Genomic DNA, 20,998 nt, shown 5'->3' with positions numbered 1-20,998 from the left:
GCCTCTGCTGGTCCTCCGGGTGCCTGCAGGGATGGGTAAAGCCTGCCACGCCCGAGGTGCTTCCCAGGGGCCGTCGTCTCACTAGGGCCTCGCCGCGGCGCTAGGATGCACCTCTCGGCGGTGCTCAACGCCCTCCTGGTGTCGGTGCTGGCAGCCGTGCTGTGGAAGCACGTGCGGCTGCGCGAGCATGCGGCCTCCCTGGAGGAGGAGCTGGCCCTCGGCAGCCGAGCCCCGGAGCCCGCCCCCGCGATGCGGATCGACTACGCGAAGGCCCTGCGGATCCTGACGGAGGGTGGCTCGCACATGGTGTGCACCGGCCGCACGCACACCGACCGCCTCTGCCGCTTCAAGTGGCTCTGCTACTCCAGCGAGGCCGAGGAGTTCATCTTCTTCCACGGCAACGCCTCCGTGATGCTGCCCAGCCTGGGCTCCCGGCGCTTCCAGCCGGCCCTGCTCGACCTGTCCACCGTGGAGGACCACAACACCCAGTACTTCAACTTCGTGGAGCTGCCGGCCGCCGCCCTGCGCTTCATGCCCAAGCCGGTGTTCGTGCCTGACGTGGCCCTCATCGCCAACCGCTTCAACCCTGACAACCTCATGCACGTCTTCCACGACGACCTGCTGCCCCTCTTCTACACCCTGCGGCAGTTCCCCGGCCTGGCCCGCGAGGCCCGGCTCTTCTTCATGGAGGGCTGGGGCGAGGGCGCCCACTTTGACCTCTACAAGCTGCTCAGCCCCAAGCAGCCCCTCCTGCGGGCGCAGCTGAAGGCCCTGGGCCGGCTGCTGTGCTTCTCTCACGCCTTCGTGGGCCTCTCCAAGATCACCACCTGGTACCAGTATGGCTTCGTCCAGCCCCAGGGCCCAAAGGCCAACATCCTCGTCTCGGGCAACGAGATCCGGCAGTTTGCCAGGTTCCTGACGGAAAAGCTGAACGTGAGCCACGCAGGCAGCCCCCTGGGCGAGGAGTACCTCCTGGTCTTCAGCCGCACCCAGGACAGACTCATTCTGAATGAGGCAGAGCTGCTGCTGGCACTGGCCCGGGAGTTTCAGATGAAGACCCTGACGGTGTCCCTGGAGGACCACGCCTTTGCAGACGTGGTGCGGCTGGTCAGCAACGCCTCCATGCTGGTCAGCATGCACGGGGCCCAGCTGGTCACTGCCCTCTTCCTGCCCCGCGGGGCAGCCGTGGTGGAGCTCTTTCCCTACGCTGTCAACCCTGACCACTACACCCCCTATAAGACGCTGGCCACGCTTCCCGGCATGGACCTCCAGTACGTAGCCTGGCGGAACACGTTGCCAGAGAACACGGTCACGCACCCAGAGCGGCCCTGGGACCAGGGGGGCATCACCCACCTAGACCGGGCCGAGCAGGCCCGGATCCTGCAAAGCCGGGAGGTCCCGCGGCACCTCTGTTGCCGGAACCCTGAGTGGCTCTTCCGAATCTACCAGGACACCAAGGTGGACATCCCGTCGCTCATCCAAACCATACGGCGCGTGGTGAAGGGCCGGCCGGGGCCGAGGAAGCAGAAGTGGACGGTCAGTCTGTACCCCGGCAAGGTGCGGGAGGCGCGGTGCCAGTCGTCGGTGCAGGGCGCCTCTGAGGCCCGCCTCACCGTCTCCTGGCAGATCCCGTGGAACCTCAAGTACCTGAAGGTGAGGGAGGTGAAGTATGAGGTGTGGCTCCAGGAGCAGGGGGAGAACACCTACGTGCCTTACATCCTGGCCCTGCAGAACCACACCTTCACCGAGAACATCAAGCCCTTCACTACCTACCTGGTGTGGGTCCGCTGCATCTTCAACAAGACCCTCCAGGGACCCTTTGCAGACGTGCTGGTGTGCAACACGTAGCGAGCGCTCCGGCCAGGCCTCGGGAGGGTGGCTACTCAGGCTTGGTGTCCCTGGGCCCGCCAGCTCCCAGGGGTGGCTTCTGGGAATTATTTATTTATTGAGGCCTGTGCCTCGGGTCATCTTGTTGCATCGGAGGTGTGGGGTTGTCAGCGCGCCTCTTTGCACAGGTGTGATGGGACCTCCCCACCCGTTTCTCTCATCCTGAGCATCCATACCCTGGAGAAGGTCCTTAAGGGGAGGAGGAAGAGGAGAGTAAGAATCCCAAAGAACCTCTGTGGCTAAGTGATCGTGCTGTTTCCTAGGGCATCTTTCTGGTTGGTGTTGGGTTTCTGGAAACTGCTAGTAATCGTGGTCGTTTGGGTGGGTGGTACATCAGCTTCCGTCATCATGAAATTCACCTCTAGCCCCATGAAGTGTGTGTTTGGAACATTCATTAAATGATTATAAACATCTCGGTCAAGTCTTTTATTGGACGGTGGGAAGGGGGGTCGTAGTCAATACCTAGATGCCCTTTCATCCGGATTGTCAGCCAAGGAGATGTGGCAAAGGGGAAGGCATCGAGGCCTGGGAGGCAAGGCAGGCTGGCTGGATTTCATCCTGATGAGGGATGAGTATCCCATTTCCATCTGTGTGGGATGAAAGCCTGGAAGTAGGTGGGAGGGGGCTGTGGGGAGGAAGATCGGTGTCTGCCAGAGTCTGCTTAGGCGTCACTAGACATTCAGACACATGAGACTATGGTACACACACCTGGCGTCGGATTCATTTAGAAGGACGTAACACAAGATGCTCAGAAAGGCAGCACGGCGGCATCAAGTGACTTCTTCCACAGGGGGAGTCCTCTCACCAGTCCAGGGGCCATTCTATTACCCCCTTCCCCAAGTGATTGCTCAAGGGTAAGGAGATGGCACCCCCACTGGTAGCTGTGGGGGCCACTTTGGCTTAGAAGCCCCATAGGAACCATTATCTTCTAAACAGCCCGTAGACAAGTAAGTTCCCAGGGTCCCGCGAGGAACCTGCCTGGTTACAGGAGTTATCGCACTCAGGGACGCCTCGGCTCCAGTGTCCCACCAGATAGTTTAGTTCATTCAGGGTCGTTCCAGTACAGATCAGAGGTCATATTTGAATACCACACCCGACATTGAACCTTTATCCGGCTTCCATGGCAACAGAGCTAGAAAATTAACTCACTATCAAATTCATCCTCAGAGAAGGAGAAAGAGTTTTAGCCGTTTCTTCACAGGCAGATGGTGATGCCGGTCTGACTCCTGCGGAGAGAAGAAAAGGGGGCCTTGGGGAGGTGGGAGCTCGGGCTGTAGTTTGTTTATATGAGTTGTGCCAGGCTGATCGGGAGTCCCTGAGGCAAAGCTGTGCATTAGATGAATATCCTGGTCACTGGCTGAGAGTTATTCATCTGTAGGGTGAGGATGATATAGCTGGGATTGTTGTAAGGCATTCAGGAAATCATCTGTGTAAACCTTTAGCACCATGCCGGATGTGTGATATATTAGTCATTACGGGTCCGGAATCCATACCCAAACCCTGGAGGGCAGATGTGATTCCAAATTCTGAACTTTTCAGAAGGTAATCTGGTGCCTATACCGTGTATTATGCAATATTCTCAGCAGGGTCTGAGATTACACCCAATAACCAAACACACTGGGATGTCCACAGTGAACCGTATGCATATTCGTGCTGAGTGGGACATGAGTTTTGGCACCAAACATATGAAAAAGCTTTCGATTTTCAGAGCTTTGGGGGTTGTTGGAATTGCATCTAGAGGGTTGTGAATCATCAGCCTCTCTTGCTTGGAAACGCCATCATTTTCCTTGGGCTACCCTTTGGGGGTGAAGTGCCGAGGAACAGGGTCAGGCCCGCGGTTCGGCCAGTGATGGCCTCGACAGAGGCCCTCCGCCGGCCTCTCTTAAGGCTGATTCAGCTGCAGCTGAGCAGACCCCCGCGACTCCCACACTGCAGATGCATCGCGGGTCCTGGCCGGGCAGCCTCTCTAAGGTTGATGGGAACATCCTGATTCACCATCCCCTGCTGTTTGCTTCCGTTGGCACATCACTCATTCCAGAGGTAATGGCTGGGGAGGCACGGGGGGCAAGCAGCCCCAGCACGCGCTGAGGCTGAGAGTGTGTTTTGAAGAGGATAAAAAGTGCATGAAGTTTCAAGTTTGCAGAGGGGACACAGTTCACAGATGGAGCAGATTTTAAAAAGCAAAGAGCAATGGGGAGGGAGTCAAACACATGTGAATGTGCTTGGCCAGCGTCACCGTTTGCTGCTTACACTCCAGGGAAGTGGACCTGCCTCGCCATCAGCTCTGAACCCAAGGGGATTAGAGGAAGAGGAGCTGTCAGAGTGGCGGGGGTGCAGTGGGAGCGCCTTTGAGTGGTGGTCCTGGGTTGAAGGCTTGCTAGCACAGTTCCTGCCTGGGCTTGAATTCTGGCCCTTCCGCCTACCAGCTGGGTGACCTTGGGCAAGTCACTTAACCTCTCTGTGCCTCATCTGCGAAATAGGGATAGCAATCATCACGCCTACCCATCGATGGTGGTGAGGTCAAATGCCTTGATCCATGTAAACAGGATCACAGTACCTGGCGTGTAGTCATCGCTCAGTAAATGTCCGTGGTTATTGTAGCCAGTGCTCGGAAGCATTTGTGGCCAAGCCCAGATCTGAATCCAAAACTCCTGCATCCAAGTCCAGTCCTCTGAAAATCAAAAATATTAAAAAAAAATTTTAAGGATACGTAAGAAAAAAAAAAGACTTTCAGAGGCAGAAGGTAGGGACTCAAGAGACACCTGCTGAAGACCAGCACATTGAGAGGCCTCTACCCCCAAACTGGAGCCATTCTCATCTGAGAGTAGCCGAGGTGGGGCCTGCCCTGTGTCCCCCGTTCCTGTGCTGAAGAGACCTGTCCGCATCAGGACGCAAAAGTGCTTGCTGGAAACTTGGGGCCTTGCTCACGGAGAGAAAGATTCTGGCTTGGCGTCCAGAGAAACTTTTCACACACACACAGAGCAGCCAACCCGCACGCTGGGCAGATTTCCTCTCCTTTCCCAGGCAGCCACCCGGACCTATTTCAATGGAAAGGGAAGCTGCTCTGAGGTGTGGCTCAGTTGCCTGTCTGTAGGTCGCTGGCCAGCTGCCTTCACCTAGATTACCCTCGAACTTTGTTTAAGCCTCATGCGCAAGCAGTGTGGAAATAAAGACCACCCAGATGAGATCACCCAAATAGAGGCTATTTATTCAGAGCCTGCTCTAGCAAGGCAGTTAGTACCATCACTTGCTTTCGGCAGAGACTCCAAGGCAGACTGAGGAGTGGGAAGACTTTCTAGTGGAAAACAGGGAAGGCTTCAGGGATGCCCTGATTGGAGGCCGTGGGCAGGGGGAGCTGCAGGTTGGCTAACTTGAAGAGGGACATCCTATGTGCTTGGTTAGGGGAGCATATTTGACTTTCTCTGGTTGGTCTAGAGTTGAAAGCGGGGACAAAAAATAGTGAAGCTGGCAGTTATGGTCAAGTCCTGACCATTCTGGGCCGATTGCTGCAGATGTTGTGGTTTGACTTCCTGAGCTGATGGCTGCAGAGGTTGTGGGTCAGAGTTCTGTTGTCATAGATGTCTGGCCATTGTCTGTTTGTATATTCCGTCTCTCAGCAGTGAGACAGTATTAGCTCTGTTTCTTGAAAGGAGCAGGTTGAGTCACAAAGGTAGAATGAGTCTCATATACCTAACATGGGAGCCCTAACTCTGCTTTGGCAGTGAAATGTTTCTCCACATTCCTCTCTCCTTAACATTTTCTAGGGTGACAGTTGTCTCAATCCCACCTCTGGCTGAGTGTAGGTCCATCAAGCGGGAGGGAGGGAAGGGACACTTTAGCCAGAAGGCAGAGCAAAGGCTGTTAAAGTGAAAAATGGTTGAGTCCAGGGGGGGCAGCATCACTTGATAAGAGTATCCTTGGAAAGAACCGAGAAAAAGAGGAGAAAATTCAAGAAGTCAAAGGAAGACAAATGTATTGGTGATCTTAAGAGAAATACCTGAATCATCTGAAGCCATACTCCCTCTTCCAAAGGCCTAAATCTTGCCCAGGACACATCTGCATTCCCATGCCTGCTGAATATGCCAGGCATGAAAGTTGATGATAGGCCCCCAACTTCCTCTCTCCCACGCTAGGTTGGAAGCACCTTCGAAAGGTCATAAAAGATCTAGAGAAAGGCACAGGGCCCAGATGGTTTTATGGGAGAGTGCTGTCAAACCTTTGAGAAGTACATGATTCCTATGTCAGTTGTTCCGGATCATTAAAACAATGAAAAAAATTTATTTCATGAGCTCTGCTTAACTTTAATAGTAAGACAGCCATGGAGCACACAAAAAAGGAAGACCTTAGACCATATATCAATATATATGCAAAGATTCTAAATAAAATATTAGCAAATTAAACCCTATCATTCCTAATATACCTCAGCCAAATAGTTTTATTCTTGAATTGTAAAGACGATTCAGCATTAGAAAATAAATGAGAAAAACTGTATGTTCTATAGACATTAAGGCATTTAATAAAATTCAATCCCTACTTTTGATTTTTGAAAAATTCTTTCAGTAAGCTAAGAATAAAAAGAAATTAACTTGACTTAATGAAAGACATTTATCAGAAACTATTTCTTTAACCCTAATAATAGTCAGTGGTGAAACTCCAGAGGTGTTCTCTAATTAAAGTCAGGAATAAGATGAGGATGCTTGCTGTTGTAGCTATTATTCATCTTTCCTCCAGAGAGCCCAAACAGAGTAGTAAGATGACAAAAATAATCGAAGATAATATAACATGCACACATACATATGCACATTGTGCAACAAAAATGTAAAATTATTATTATTTGAAAATATTATTTTTACTTAAAAACTCTGATATGCATCTAGAAATCTATCTAGAAAAAAATCTAATCAAGAAAAATAACTCATTCTCAATAGCAGTAAAAATTATAAAGTATCTTATAAAATGAGTTTGTTGAAGAAAACTTTACTAGAAGTTATAAAAAAAAAATGGATCGATAAACCATATCCCTGAATGAGAGCACTCAATATTGCAAATGAGTCAAAATCCTACTAATTAATCTATAAATTCATTACAATCCCAGTCAAAACACCAATGGGATTTTTGAGGACAATGGGAGGAAGGTGGTATGCTTCATTGACACTATCATGTTAAAGAAAAATGCACAAAAATAGCAAAGAAGGGAATTAAAGTAGAAAAAAAATGAGAATTTGCCCTACCAAATAGCAAAATAATAACATAACTTTAATTAAAACAGTGTTATATTGATGCCAGAACTGAAAGAAAAAATCAGTAGAACAGAAGAGAGTTTACAAATGGACCTCAGTACATGTGGAAATTTAGTATATTGCAAGAGTATACTTTCAGATCAGTTGAGAAAGAATAGACTGTTGACTAATGGTGTTGGAACAACTGACTACTTTTGAGGGGGAAGAGTAAAACTTAAGTTAGATCCCTAACCTCACCAAATTCTCAAATATAAATTTTATATAGATTTAGAGTAAATGTAAAAGAAATGCTGTATAAATACTAGAAAAAAACATAGGAGATTATTTCAATAATCTTGAAATAGTGACAGCCTTTCTAAGAAAGCATGAAACTCAGAAGATTTAAAGGGAAAGATAAACAGATTTGACTGCATGGAAATTAAAATTCACCACTTGGCAAAAAACTCTGTAACCAAAGTCAAGAGACAAATGACAGGCTGGAAGAAAACATTTACAACATAGCTGACAACGAAAAGACTGATTACACTAATTAGATTCAAAGATCTCTAACAAATTAACAAGGAAAGAACAAACATCTCAAAAGAAAAAGACCACTCACAGGAAGTAAAATACAAATGACTAGTAAATAATTGGAAACATAACTTCATTAGGGATTAAGTGAAATGCAGTTTAAAAAATAGGTTTCCCTAAACCTTCCTGCACTGTTGGTGGGAATGTAAATTGGTGCAGCCATGTGGAAAATGGCATAGAGATTCCTCAAAAAACTAAAAATAGAGTTGCCATATGATCCAGAAATCCCAGTTCTGGTCATATATATGGACAAACTATAATTCAAAAAGATACATGCACCCCTATGTTCATAGCAGCACTATTCACAATAGCCAAGACATGGAAACAACCTATAAGTCCATCAACAGATGAATGGATAAAGAAGATGTGGTACCTATATACAATGGAATACAACTCAGCCATAAAAAGAATGAAATAATGCCATTTGCAGCAATATGGTTGCAGCTAGAGATTACCATACTAAGTGAAATAAGTCAGAAAGAGAAAGACAAATACCATATGATATCACTTATATGTGGAATCTAAAATATGACACAAATGAACTTATGTACAAAACAGAAAGAGACTCACAGACATAGAGAACAGACTTGTTGTTGCCGAGGGGGAGGAGTAGTGGAGAAGGGATGGATTAGGAGTTTGGGATTAGCAGATGCAAACTATTATATATAGAATGGATAAACAACAAGGTCCTACTGTATAGCACAGGGAACTATATTCAATATCCTGGGATAAACCATAATGGAAAAGAATATGAAAATATATATATATATTTGTATAACTGAATCACTTTGTTGTACAGCAGAAATTAACACAACATTGTGAATCAACTCTACTTCAATAAAATAAATTTAAAAAAATAGGTCCAGAGGTGATTCAGATATTAGAGTTATCAAACATGGTCTTTAAAATTCCTGTGAATACTATGTTTAAGAAAATAGATGACAAAGTGAAGAATTTTATCAAGGAAATGTATTTTTTTTTAAAGAGTCAAATGGAGATTCTAGGATTAAAAAACATAATAAAGGAAAATTAAAGGGTAGGTTTAATAGCAGATTAGAGATATCTGAAGAGAGAAATACTAAATAGTAAGCCAGTAGAGAATATCCAGATGAAACATGAAGAAAGGAAAAAAAAATGCAGAAGAAATTTAAGAGACATGGGATATAGCAAAAGGTTTAACATATATGTAATTGGAACTCTGGAAGGGAGAGACAGTATGGCACAGAAACAATATTTGAAGAGAAAATAACCAAGTATTTAACCAAAAATACTGATAAAAGACATCAAACTAGATGAGAAGCATCAAGAAGCTCTATGAAATCCAAGTAAGGTAACTACAAAGAAAACCATGCATAGGTAAATCATAGTAAAACTGTTGTAAAGCAAAAATAAAGAGAGGGCTTCCCTGGTGGTGCAGTGGTTAAGAATCCGCCTGCCAATGCAGGGGACACGGGTTCAAGCCCTGGTCCGGGAAGATCCCACATGCCGCGGAGCAACTAAGCCCGTGCGCCACAACTACCGAGCCTGTGCTCTAGAGCCTGCAAGCCACAACTGCTGAGCCCATATGCCACAATTACTGAAGCCTGTGTGCCTAGAGCCCATGCTCCACAACAAGAGAAGCCACTGCAATGAGAAGCCTGTGCACTGCAACAAAGAGTAGCCCCCGGGCTTCCCTGGTGGCGCAGTGGTTGAGAATCTGCCTGCCAATGCAGGGGACGTGGGTTCAAGCCCCGGTCTGGGAAGATCCCACATGCCGCGGAGCAACTAGGCCTGTGAGCCACAACTACTGGGCCTGCGCATCTGGAGCCTGTGCTCCGCAACAAGAGAGGCCGCGATAGTGAGAGGCCCGCGCGCCGCGATGAAGAGTGGCCCCCGTTCGCCGCAACTGGAAAAAGCCCTTGCACAGAAATGAAGACCCAACACAGCCAAAAATAAATAAATAAATAAATAAAAGAATTAACTAAATGTAGATCAAAACATAAATCTCTAAGAGTAGCCCCCACTCGCCACAACTAGAAAAAGCCCGCGCACAGCAACTAAGGCCCAGTGCAGCCAAAAATAAATAAATAAATAAATAAAAGAAATCAACTCCTTAAAAAATAAATAAATAAAGAGAAAATCTTAAAAGCTGACAAAGGAAAAAAAATACATTCCCTTTAAAGAAGTAATATTAAGAATGACAGCTGGCTTCTCAAAATAAATAGTGGAAGTCAAAAGACATCTTTAAACATTTAAAAATAAAAATTAGGGCTTCCCTGGTGGCGCAGTGGTTGAGAATCTGCCTGCCAATGCAGGGGACACGGGTTCGAGCCCTGGTCTGGGAAGATCCCACATGCCACGGAGCAACTGGGCCCGTGGGCCACAATTACTGAGCCTGCGCGTCTGGAGCCTGTGCTCCGCAACAAGAGAGGCCGCGATGGTGAGAGGCCCGCGCACCGTGATGAAGAGTGGCCCCCACTTGCCGCAACTAGAGAAAGCCCTCGCACAGAAACGAAGACCCAACACAGTCATAAATAAATAAAAGAACGTGAATTTAAAAAAAAAAAAAAATTAAAAAAAAAATTTAATTAAAAGTTTGAGTTAAATGTTAATTTAAAATTACATATGTGTGTGTGTATATATATATGTATGAATGTCTTCATTAAAAGACAAAGATGATCAGACTGGATTAAGGAAAATAAAATTTAATTTCATGCTGCTTACAAGAAAGTACAAAGAGTGAAAAAGATATACCACTGCAAAAAGTTATACCCCTTTCTTTTTTATATTCTTCAAAGTCTCTACACTTAACTCATAATGCATCTTGTTTTAGTTATGGAAAACAGTGTTTTAAAAGATTTATGGATGCCATTATAATTAAAGGCAGGAAAAACTCCCTCATCTAATCAAAGTTTCTACATAAACAGAAGCCTAAAAACATGGGGGACTCATCCCTTGCTTTTCCGGGGTGGGTGGGGCGGGCATCGTAGACAGACGCTGTGGGTGTGGGTTGGGCAGGCAACACTGGCTCCCACACAGCCCTCCGCACAGTCCTGGAACACAACCTGCTCTTGCCAAGGACCCCTGGAGCTCTGCTGATAAAATGACCCCTGGGACACAGTCTCCTTTCCACAAGGCTTATACCACTCAGGATGTACAAGTTTGGAAATAATAGGTTTTTTGAAAAACCTTTTGTGTTTCCTTTATTGAAGCAGTAATGATATGCTCATTGTGGGCAAAAGTAAAAGCCAGTATAAGCTAAAACAATTTAAAATTACCCTTAATGTCACCATCCGGAGAGCACCACAGTTAGCCTTTTGCTGTATCACCTTCCAGACTGTTTTCCCTGCATGGGTACATCAGTATGCAAAGTGAGGTCACACTGTGCATATTGTTTTGGAACCTGCTTTTTTTCACCTGCCAATAGGTCATGAGTGTCTTGGGAAGAAGAGTATTCGGGAAATGACAGCAATTCTCACGGGAATCACAAGTAGATTGCAATGAGGTTGCTGACTCATCTGCCTTGGCCAAAATCACTTTCCTTTAAATGCCTTCGAGATGAATGCAGACACTCTTAAATTATAGTTTTCTAGTTTTAATAAGCCCATGATTTTCTTTGTTGCCATGGGTGCATGTTTTTACTTGTTCAAGATTAATATATTTTATTACATTAGGGTGAGTCTAAATATACCAGTAATGTGAGCTAATTGCTCACTCAGATCATAGAGAAATTATTTTATGGAGCTTAAAGAGAATTTAGCAATGCTTTCAGTCCAATCCTCTATTTTATGGGTCAGAAAATTGAGGTCCATGATAGACAGAACTGGACTTTGGTCATAAAGCTTGGGCAAATGACACATGTTAAGAACCCAGAAATGGTTCGCACATTTTCCAAATGCTTTTGCCTTCTGGGAATAGTGTAACCAGAAAGATATGAGAATGTTGTAACACTGTGACAAGATAGGGATGTGAACACCCAATTAACGGCCACTCCCATCTGAAACCTCCTTTCCATTGCAGGAATCCGTGCAACCACAGTAGAACCTCCAGTCATGTGGGCTGATGACGGAATAGTATCCCTGGGCTGGTCTGGGGTCCAGTGAGGTTAGGGCTAATGGAAAGGAAAGAAGGAGGGTGTGCTGAGGATGAAACTGGGGAAGTCAAATTACAGTCAGATCCAGGGAGAAGCCAGCGATCAGGAGCTTGTAACCACAGAAACAGAGTGGGAGGTGAGGGGCAAGGCGAGGCCAGAGGGAAAAGTATCTTTTGGACGCTGGAAGTATCTTTCTGAGAATGGTTTTCAATGAGTTGTCCTCAAACAGCCACAGCACCACCACCACTTGGGCCCCATCCCAGAGCTACTGAATCAGAAGCTCTGGTAAACAGCTATCTTTTTTTTTTTTTTTTTTAACAAGCCTGTTGGGTGATTCTGATGCACATTTAAGTTTGAGAACCACTGGTCTAGCACAGTGTTTGCACATTTTAAAATACCCATATCCAGGCCCTACCCTCCCTCAAACATTCTGATTTGACTGTTCTGGGCTGGGATCATTTCTCTCCCCCAAGGTTTCCAGGTGTTTCTAATGTGCTGCCAGGGATGAGACCCACTGATGTGGGCAAACAAAAGAGAGTTGGAGTGGCCCCTGCTGGGGTTTCCACTCTGGTTTCTCTGGGGTAACTTTCAGCTGGTACCCCCAGGGACAGATGGGTGATGGGGAGAGGGGTGGCTTGTCCAGAAGCTTTTCCCTGGGGTTCTTGGCCTTTCCTGTGACTTCTTTCCTTTAACTTGTCCTCCGCAGAGCAGCACAGGCAATTTTAAAGGGGATGATTTCTCTTTACAACCAAGAGAATAATGCAGCAATTACAAAGTGACTTGTTGTCCTCACGTCTCTTTGTCAATTTCCTCCTGGCTCCCTATCTTCCACTTACTTCCAGGCAGATAGATTTTCCTTTGACTTAAATATGTGGGGCTATATGTAGTATCGGGGAGAAGGAAGGAGGTATCCAGGGTGGGGACAACTTCCTAGAAGACAAACACCACTCTAATTGCTCTAATTGCATGAAGGTGGGGTAGAAGTGGTATGAAATCAACCATGCAAATAATGAGTGGTAAGTTACTGTGTGATTTGGCCTGCAACAATATAAAAATCACACCATTTTCATCAAGGTAGAAAATATAAATTGAAGAAAATCTGGACACATTTTGTTATGGCTCAGTGTCAAGGACAATGAGTTATGCCAGCTCCAGCCAGCTGGTGCTTACTGCCTGTACAGGATTGTTTGTGTTCATCAATGTGCACACAGAATTTACAAATCAGGGTACACAAATATCTTGCTCTCCTTCAGCATTTTGATCTTCAGTAGTGATTGGTTGTAGTTTGTGTTTCTTAATTATTTGAAAATTCTGTGAAAACAGAAGTACATCCCCGCCTCCCCCTGCTCCCAGCAATCTCAGTGGATCCACGTCTTCAGCGGCATCTGTACCGATCTCTCTCATTTTCTCTTTCTACTTTTTGATCTCCCCAGATATCTTCCACTCTCCCTGTCTTCATTCCACCTGGCTCAGAATCTCTGGAGAGATTCAGGAGGAGGCTCCAGTATTCCAGGCTTAGGAGAAGCAATCATACCCCAGAAAGCAAGTATTCAGAACAAAGGACAGCAGCCCACAGGTTCTGCCCTACAACCTTCTTCCCCCGTTCTGATCACACTAAACACCCAGGCCTTGCTTCTCTGCCTTTTCTTCCTAGTGCATTTTGCTTCCACACCAGGCCTAAGCTAAATCCTCTCTCACTTCTGGGGATCCACAGAAAGAAACCCCCTTTTCCATCTGAACCTCAGAGGACAGTTTCAACTGCCTTACTAACAACTACACCCCATGAACTCCTATCTCATGAGCTCTACCCTCAGAAATATTTTGAGCTTCTGTCTCCTTGGTCATTGGTTTTATTACTATTCTGGGGCCAATGACTCCAGCCCATCCTCTGTCATCCAGTCCTTTTTAGTTTTTTACAGTCTCTTTTCCTAATTCTCAACAATGCTCAACAAATATTTATTGGCTGTTTACTATTTGCCAGACCCTATCCCTGCTTCAGGGCACACAGTGCAATGGTGAGCAAGACAGACGTGGTCCCTGCCGTGGTGGAGATCACTGTCTACTGGGGTCTGTTGACAGACGCTAATAAGCAAATACAACACAGGAGGTGATGGGCATCATGATGGCACTAACCTGGAGCTCAGGGACGTGCTCCCAGAGGGACTCCTATAGGAAGTGATGTTTAAGCTGAGAGTTGAATAATGAGTAGGAATTGGACAGATGAAGAGAGTTGGGGAATGGTGGTGAAGAAGAGTGTATCGGGAAGAAGGAACAGAATGCAAAAACCTGCCAATGAGTCAGAGCAAAGAGGTTGTTAGCAAATGGGAGAAATTGTTAAGGCACAAGATAAAAGTGGGGAGTGATGAGTCTGGAGAAGTAGGCAGGGGTCCTCATATCGCCAGTTGTATTTGATATCTGCATATCAAATTACCCCCAAATTTAGCAGCTTAAAACAACAAACATTCATTATCTCACTGCTTCTACGGGTCAGGAATCTGGATACAACTTAGCTGGGTGCTTCTGACTCAGGGTGTCTCATAAGACTGTAATCAAGGTGTTGGACCAGGGCCTGCTGTTTCACCTGAAGGCTTGACGGGGGTAGGGTTTGAGGGATGGGGAGATGAGAGTGGAAAAGGAGGCAGGGAGTCTTGAAAACCAAAGGTCTTGAAAACCAAATTAAGAGTTTTGATTTCATCCCTTTAGCAGAGCTTCTCAAACTAATGTGCTTGAGGATCATCTGGGGATTTTGTGAAAGTGCAGATTCTGAATCAGCGAATCTGTGGCAGATCCCAAACACCTAGGTTTCTAATAACCTCCCACACGATACTGATCCTGCTGAGGACCATACTGAGTAGCAATCTTAGATCCCTGCTGTCCCATGTGGTAAAGACCAGCCACGTGTGGCCACTGAGCACCTGCAGTGTGGCTGGCGAGACTGAGGAGCAAGATTTTAAATTTTCTTTAATTTTCGTTCATTTAAACTTAAGATTTAAAACATACTCAAGTTGTTTTTTTTAAAATTTATTTTATTGAAGTATAGTTGGTTTACAATGTTGTGTTAAGTTCTGCTGTACTGCAGAGTGATTCAGTTCTACATATATATACATATATATTCTATTTCACATTCTTTTCCATTATGGTTTATCCCAGGATATTGAATATAATTCCCTGTGCTATACAGTAGGACCTTGTTGTTTATCCCTTCTATATGTAATAGTTTGCCTCTGCTAATCCCAAACTCCCGATCCATCCCTTCCCCACCCCGCTTCCCCCTTGGCAACCACAAGTCTGTTCTCTATGTCTGTGAGTCTCTTTCTGTTTTGTACATAAGTTCATTTGTGTCATCTTTTAGATTTCCACATATAAGTGATATCATATGGTGTTTGTCTTTCTCTTTCTGACTTACTTCACTTAGTATGAGTATCTCTAGTCGCGTCCATGTTGCTGCAAATGGCATTATTTCGTTCTTCTTTATGGCTGAGTAATATTCCATTGTATATATGTACCACATCTTCTTTATCCATTCGTCTGTCGATGGACATTTAGGTTGTTTCCATGTCTTGGCTATTGTGAATAGTGCTGCTATGAACATAAGGGTGCATGTATCCTTTTGAATTATAGTTTTATCTGGATATATGCCCAGTAGTGGGATTGCTGGGTCATATGGTAGTTCTATTTTTAGTTTTTTGAGGAACCTCCATACTGTTTTCCATAGTGGCTGCACCCATTTACATTCCCACCAACAGTGTAGGAGGGTTCCCTTTTCTCCACACCCTCTCCAGCATTTGTTATTTGTAGATTTTTTAATGATGGCCATTCTCACCGTGGTACCTCAGTGAGGTGGTGCCTCATTGTAGTAAAACATACTCAATTTGTTATTTAAAAACTTTAAAAGTATGCTTGGATTAACCTGAGTACGTGACTTGACCATTTCAACTGTAAATTTTACGAAATCACAATCTAGATGAAGTATTTCCGATGAGAATTTAGCATCTGAATTGAGAAGTACTTTAAGGGTAAAGTACACACCAGAATTCAAGGATTTAGTATGAAAAAAGAATATGAAATGTCTCATTAATTTCTGTATTAGTTATGTGTTGAAATGGTATTTTGGATACTTGGGTTAAATATAAATTATTAAAATTAAGTTTACCTGTTTCTTTTAACTTTTTAAAAATGTGGCTACTAGAAAATGTAAAATGACATGTGTAGTCCACATTGGTGGCTTGCATTCTATTTCTATTGGACAGCGCTGTCAAAGATGAAGGGAGGGGCTTCCCTGGTGGCGCAGTGGTTGAGAGTCTGCCTGCCAATGCAGGGGACACGGGTTCGAGCCCTGGTCTGGGAAGATCCCACATGCCACGGAGCAGCTGGGCCCGTGAGCCGCAATTGCTGAGCCTGCGCGTCTGGAGCCTGTGCTCCGCAGTGGGAGAGACCGCGATAGTGAGAGGCCCGCGCACCGCGATGAGGAGTGGTCCCCCCTTGCCGCGACTGGAGGGAGCCCTCGCACAGAGATGAAGACCTAACACAGCCATAAATAAATAAATAAATATTTTAAAAAATTAAAAAAAAAAAAAAAGATGAAGGGAGACATTGTTGCTTAGCTTTCATCTAAGGAGAATTCCTGGGAGGGGCTCGTGGTTTCTCCACTGGAGAGTTGCTCACGCAGTGATTCTCCCATTCCCCGTGTGTGGGCACATGAAGGTGTGGGGAATTCGTATCATGTGTCCTGGGACACCACCCTGGCTGCTGGAGAGAATGTTCATTATGAAGAGCCCTTGGCTCCACCTTTCCCTGGCCTGCATTGGTCCACAGGCTACGCCTTGCTGAGAAATGGTACTCATTCTCATTACCTTTCTAGCCTGGACAAGAAAACAAATGGATGTCTCTTTAAGACATGCAGCTCTAAGAGCTCAGAGCCCAGGCTGTCACAGCTCACTTTCAGGTTCACCTGTAACCATGACAACACCATTGACGTAAGTTGCCATGGAACATAATTTAACCTGGATCAGATTTTTTTAAAAGAAAGAATGGAAGAACACTCAGCTTTGTCTCAGGGGACTATGGGAAATGGGATCTCCCGTGATACGCTCTTAACTACCATTCTCATTTAATTACTTTTGCTTGTGATTTCCCTGGGGAAGCGTTTCTGCCAGGAGCTATTTCCTGGGAAGGCTGGGAGTGTTTGCAGGGAATGGTTGGTGTTAGGGAATCCAGTGGTTCAGTGACCTTGAGCTGGTCCCTGGTAGGAAGATTTTCACCACATCCCCTCAAGTCCATCTTATTTCTTCTACCTAAGCTTTAATGGGGGAAATATCAGACTTCTCATTACATTTCAGAACTGGAAGGTGCCCAGATGGGAAAGTAAGATGAGAGGAGTACGGGGTAGATCTGAACCCACTTGAGTTTAATTAATTAATTAATTAATTAATTAATTAATTTATGGCTGTGTTGGGTCTTCGTTTCTGTGCGAGGGCTTTCTCTAGTTGTAGCAAGCGGGGGCCACTCTTCATCGCGGTGCGCGGGCCTCTCACTATCGCGGCCTCTTTTGTTGCGGAGCACAGGCTCCAGACATGCAGACTCAGTAATTGTGGCTCACGGGCCCAGCTGCTCCGCGGCATGTGGGATCTTCCCAGACCAGGGCTCGAACCCGTGTCCCCTGCATTGGCAGGCAGGTTCTCAACCACTGCGCCACCAGGGAAGCCCCCCCACTTGAGTTTAGGTCTTGGGTCTATACAACCAAAATCAGGAGGCATAAAAAGCTGGGGGTGGGACATAAGTAGAAAGAGATACAATCAAAGAAATAATGGGAAGACACTGTGATATTAAATTTATATAGGAAATATCAGTTACTCATTACAACATTTCTTTTGTTTCTTTCTAAAAAGAAGTATGTGTTTCCTAGCTTTATTTGCTGACAAGGTCTAGTAGCAATAAATGGCCTTCACGCCTGAATTGTAGTCTCCAAATACCATTTCCCACTCAAACCATTTCCTTGAGAAATGGTTGATTCCACACGAGAGGCAGAAAATGCGCCGGATGATGCTGGGACACGTGGTTATGCTGAAAAAGGAAGAAGCTGTCAAATATTAATGGAATCATAACAAAGGCACCCAGGGGTCAACTTGAGGGTCTCTCATTGGCTAAAAATGGAACAATTTTACCTAAGAAATTAATGCAATAGACTGAAATTAGAGTTGACTGAATTAAAATCCATCAATTTATAATGATACTTAAAAGAAGAAAACTTTACTCGTCAATCTTTGAATGTTGCTAGGGATCCCAACAAAGAAAGGGAAGGAATCAAAGCATTTGTCCTGTCTCTCCTGAATGAACTGTTTTTCAGGGTAACCGAATAGTTGATGAAAGTTCTTTGTAGAGAATTCCAGCTAATAGATGCAGATGGAAGGATACATTTAGTAAAGCTTTTAAAGTGATGTACTTAGGTACCAATCATTAATGGATGCTGAAACCATTGGGTGAAATGTTGGCAAGGAACTTTATAAGATGTAGATTGGTTGATAACACCTGAATCCACTGATCTTAGCATTACTAAAAGTGGAACAACCAGACATATGTGCCAGAAAGCAATCTTTGTCCCTGCAGGCCAGAGACACCCTTCCCCTAACTAGAGGCAGCAGGTGGCTGAGGCTGGGAAAACTCCTTTGACCCCTCAGACAGTATCAGTGGAATCCCCCAATGGCACTTGGATATACCAAGCTGGCCAAATTGTACCACAAAGTGTCTAAATATTAAATGGTCATTGGAACCACAGCCCACAAAATTAGGCCAAAGACTAGTGTCATTATAAGAGAACAGAAAGAGGGATTTGGATACAGAGACACAGACACGGAGGGGAGAAGTCCAAGTGAAGATGGAGGCAGAGACTGGAGTGATGCGTCTACAAGCCAAGGAATGCCAAGGATTGCCAGTAACCACCAGAAACCAGGAGGGAGGCATGGACTCGCTCTCAGAGCCTTCAGAAGGAATGAACCCTCCTGATACCTTGATTTTGGAATTCTAGCTTCCAGAACTTCGAAAGGATAAATTTCTGTTGTTTTAAGCCACACAGATTGTGGTACTTTTTTATGGCAGCCCTGGGGGACAGGGATAAAAGATAGATGGTTCAGTAACCATGCCTGCCTAAGCTCGGTAACAGCCCCCTGTTTGTTTTTCTACTTCTCATGTCAACTTGGCTATAGAAGTGATGAGAAGAGGCTGAGCTGATCATTGATGCAGAAGGAGACTTCATACATCCCCAAGGAATGGAATGATGGCTGCTACCGAAGATTGAAAAAGCAGGATGTGTCACTGGGCCCAGAAGTACAGGAGAATCCCAGGAGCTGTGCTGAGTCTGAGAAGGGGCCTATAACCCTCGGAGCGTGGCAAGGAGGCGGTGGGATTCCGCAGACCACGCGTTCTAAAGGCAACGCCTGCCCGCTCATCCACTCATGCAGGACCTACTGAGCATGAACCATGTGCCAGGCATAGCCACAGGTACTGAAGCTGAAAAGTTGGGCAGGACAGCCTACCTGCCCTCAGGGCCAGTTGTACTTTTCCCAGGCCTCTGCAGCTTGGAGGGGTGACATGGGACAGTGGATGGAGCCCACCTGTTCTGGGGGCAGCATCTCGCCTGGATGCCCAGGTTGTTTCTGCAGCCCTTTTCCCACAGCTGATTCTCCTGCGTCCTGTCCACACTCAGAGACCTCTTACGTCCCTGCAACAATTTTCCATTTGCTTCTGCCAGTCAGCTTGGGTGTCTGCTATTTTAACTGAATCGGGATCTGAACACAGGCTTGGGCGAACAGGGAAGGAATGGGAGAACACCCAAAGAGGGTAGGCCTAGGAAGCCGAGCCCCAAAGCACGAGAAGGAGCTGGCAAGGGGACAGAAGGGCAGAGGGCCTCTGGGGAGAAGGGGCAGCATGTGCGGAGACCTGGAGGTGAGAGAGAGCCTGGCTCAGGAAGCGCAAGCAGAGGTTGTGAGAAAAGATTTTAATGTTTATAAAACGGACCCCCGGGGTCTGTTTGCTGAAACCCCAGAGCACAAGGTGTGGGAGGAGCACAGAGCTCTGTGGGTTTATCTATGAAGTCCCTTCCAGCTTCCAGAAATGAGACCCTCAGTCAACGGCTGAGCACCAGTCCTGAGCTGCCCTCCTTGGAAGCTGTGACTGCAACTGGTCACTCTCAGTTAGGGGGGTGTATTCATTCGTGTTTCTGTTCCCCTGGGGCAGAGGAGACAAAGCTGAAACGGAGTATGAGGTGATGGGATGGAGGACGTGGGTGTGGGGATAAACACCAGCGCAGGTGCCAGAGCACACAGCCTTCAGTGGCTGACACAGGCAAGAGGCGTGGGATCCAGGTGACTCTACAGGAGGCAAGGAAGGACCTTGGAACCTCCAAGGATAGGGGACCATCAGGTATCAGAGGACACAGCAGTGGGAGATGCACCAGCTCACACTGTGACAAGAAGCAATCAGAGTTGTGGTGTTCCCGGCCCTCCTTCTTTTTCCTCTGGAAATCCTTCTGTGTGTCTGGAGTGCTCCTTACCCAAATTCGGGCAACACCTGCCGTTTACTGCCTGCTGCCCTCTCCTGGCAGCCCGTGGAACTACAACCGCTGCAACCCTAGGCTTATTCTTCAGAGGATGAATAAGCTGTTGGCTGAGGCAGGCATCCAATGGGAGGGCGTCAGAGCCTGAAGGGGTAATTTTGTTCAGCCAGCACATTTCACAGATAAAGAAACTGAGGCCCACCGGGGGCATATGACATATCCTGGGTCTTAGGCCACATTAGTGGACTTGAGCTTCCTCATCTGCAGTCACAGATGATCTCCATGGCCCATCATCCCCTGCAAACCTGGGAAACGGACTGCCCCTGGGAAGGCACCCTTAGAGTTTAACTACAGATATTATGGAAACTTGTCCACAATTAGCCTTGTGATTTTGGCTATCACTATTGTAGCTGTTTATCACCCCAAAATCGTTGGATTGTAAAGAATCTGAGCCCCAAAAGAAGATTTAAAGGACAAATAGAGACCTGGTTCCTTACCTCTCGGGGCAAGACTCCAACTTCAGATACTTCTAGAGTCAAGAGATGCAGGGAGAAAAATGGGACAGAAGCTCCTGAAGGATGTGTCACTGCTCAGTTCCACACCTTTTAGGAAGCCAAGCCAACATCCTGAAGGGTGAGATCAGAAAGTCCTTCTCATCTGAGTGGCCACAGGTCTCCT

The 20,998-nt window shown here is 46.2% G+C and overlaps 1 protein-coding gene across 3 annotated transcripts in view; it reads left to right on the top strand.

Annotated features, from left to right (window-relative positions):
• POMGNT2 (protein O-linked mannose N-acetylglucosaminyltransferase 2 (beta 1,4-)) overlaps positions 1-20,998 on the top strand; it is an 82,126-nt gene that overhangs the window by 23,027 nt on the left and 38,101 nt on the right. Inside the window, exon 2 of one of the 3 annotated variants that reach the window (XM_082412884.1) lies at positions 1-2,302. The exons of the other annotated variants lie outside the window; for them this stretch is intronic. Coding sequence (XP_082269010.1) covers positions 106-1,848 — 1,743 coding nt within the window. The 5' untranslated portion in view covers positions 1-105 and the 3' untranslated portion in view covers positions 1,849-2,302. Of the gene's footprint in view, positions 2,303-20,998 lie in introns of those variants that run through there. 3 annotated transcript variants of the gene reach the window in all.

Source organism: Balaenoptera physalus (genome assembly GCF_965194825.1).
Source record: "Balaenoptera physalus genome assembly, chromosome: 11".
NCBI classification, from domain to species: Eukaryota; Metazoa; Chordata; class Mammalia; order Artiodactyla; family Balaenopteridae; genus Balaenoptera; species Balaenoptera physalus.
The sequence above is the reverse complement of the archived record's forward strand: the minus strand, read 5'-3'. Positions and strand labels throughout refer to the sequence as shown.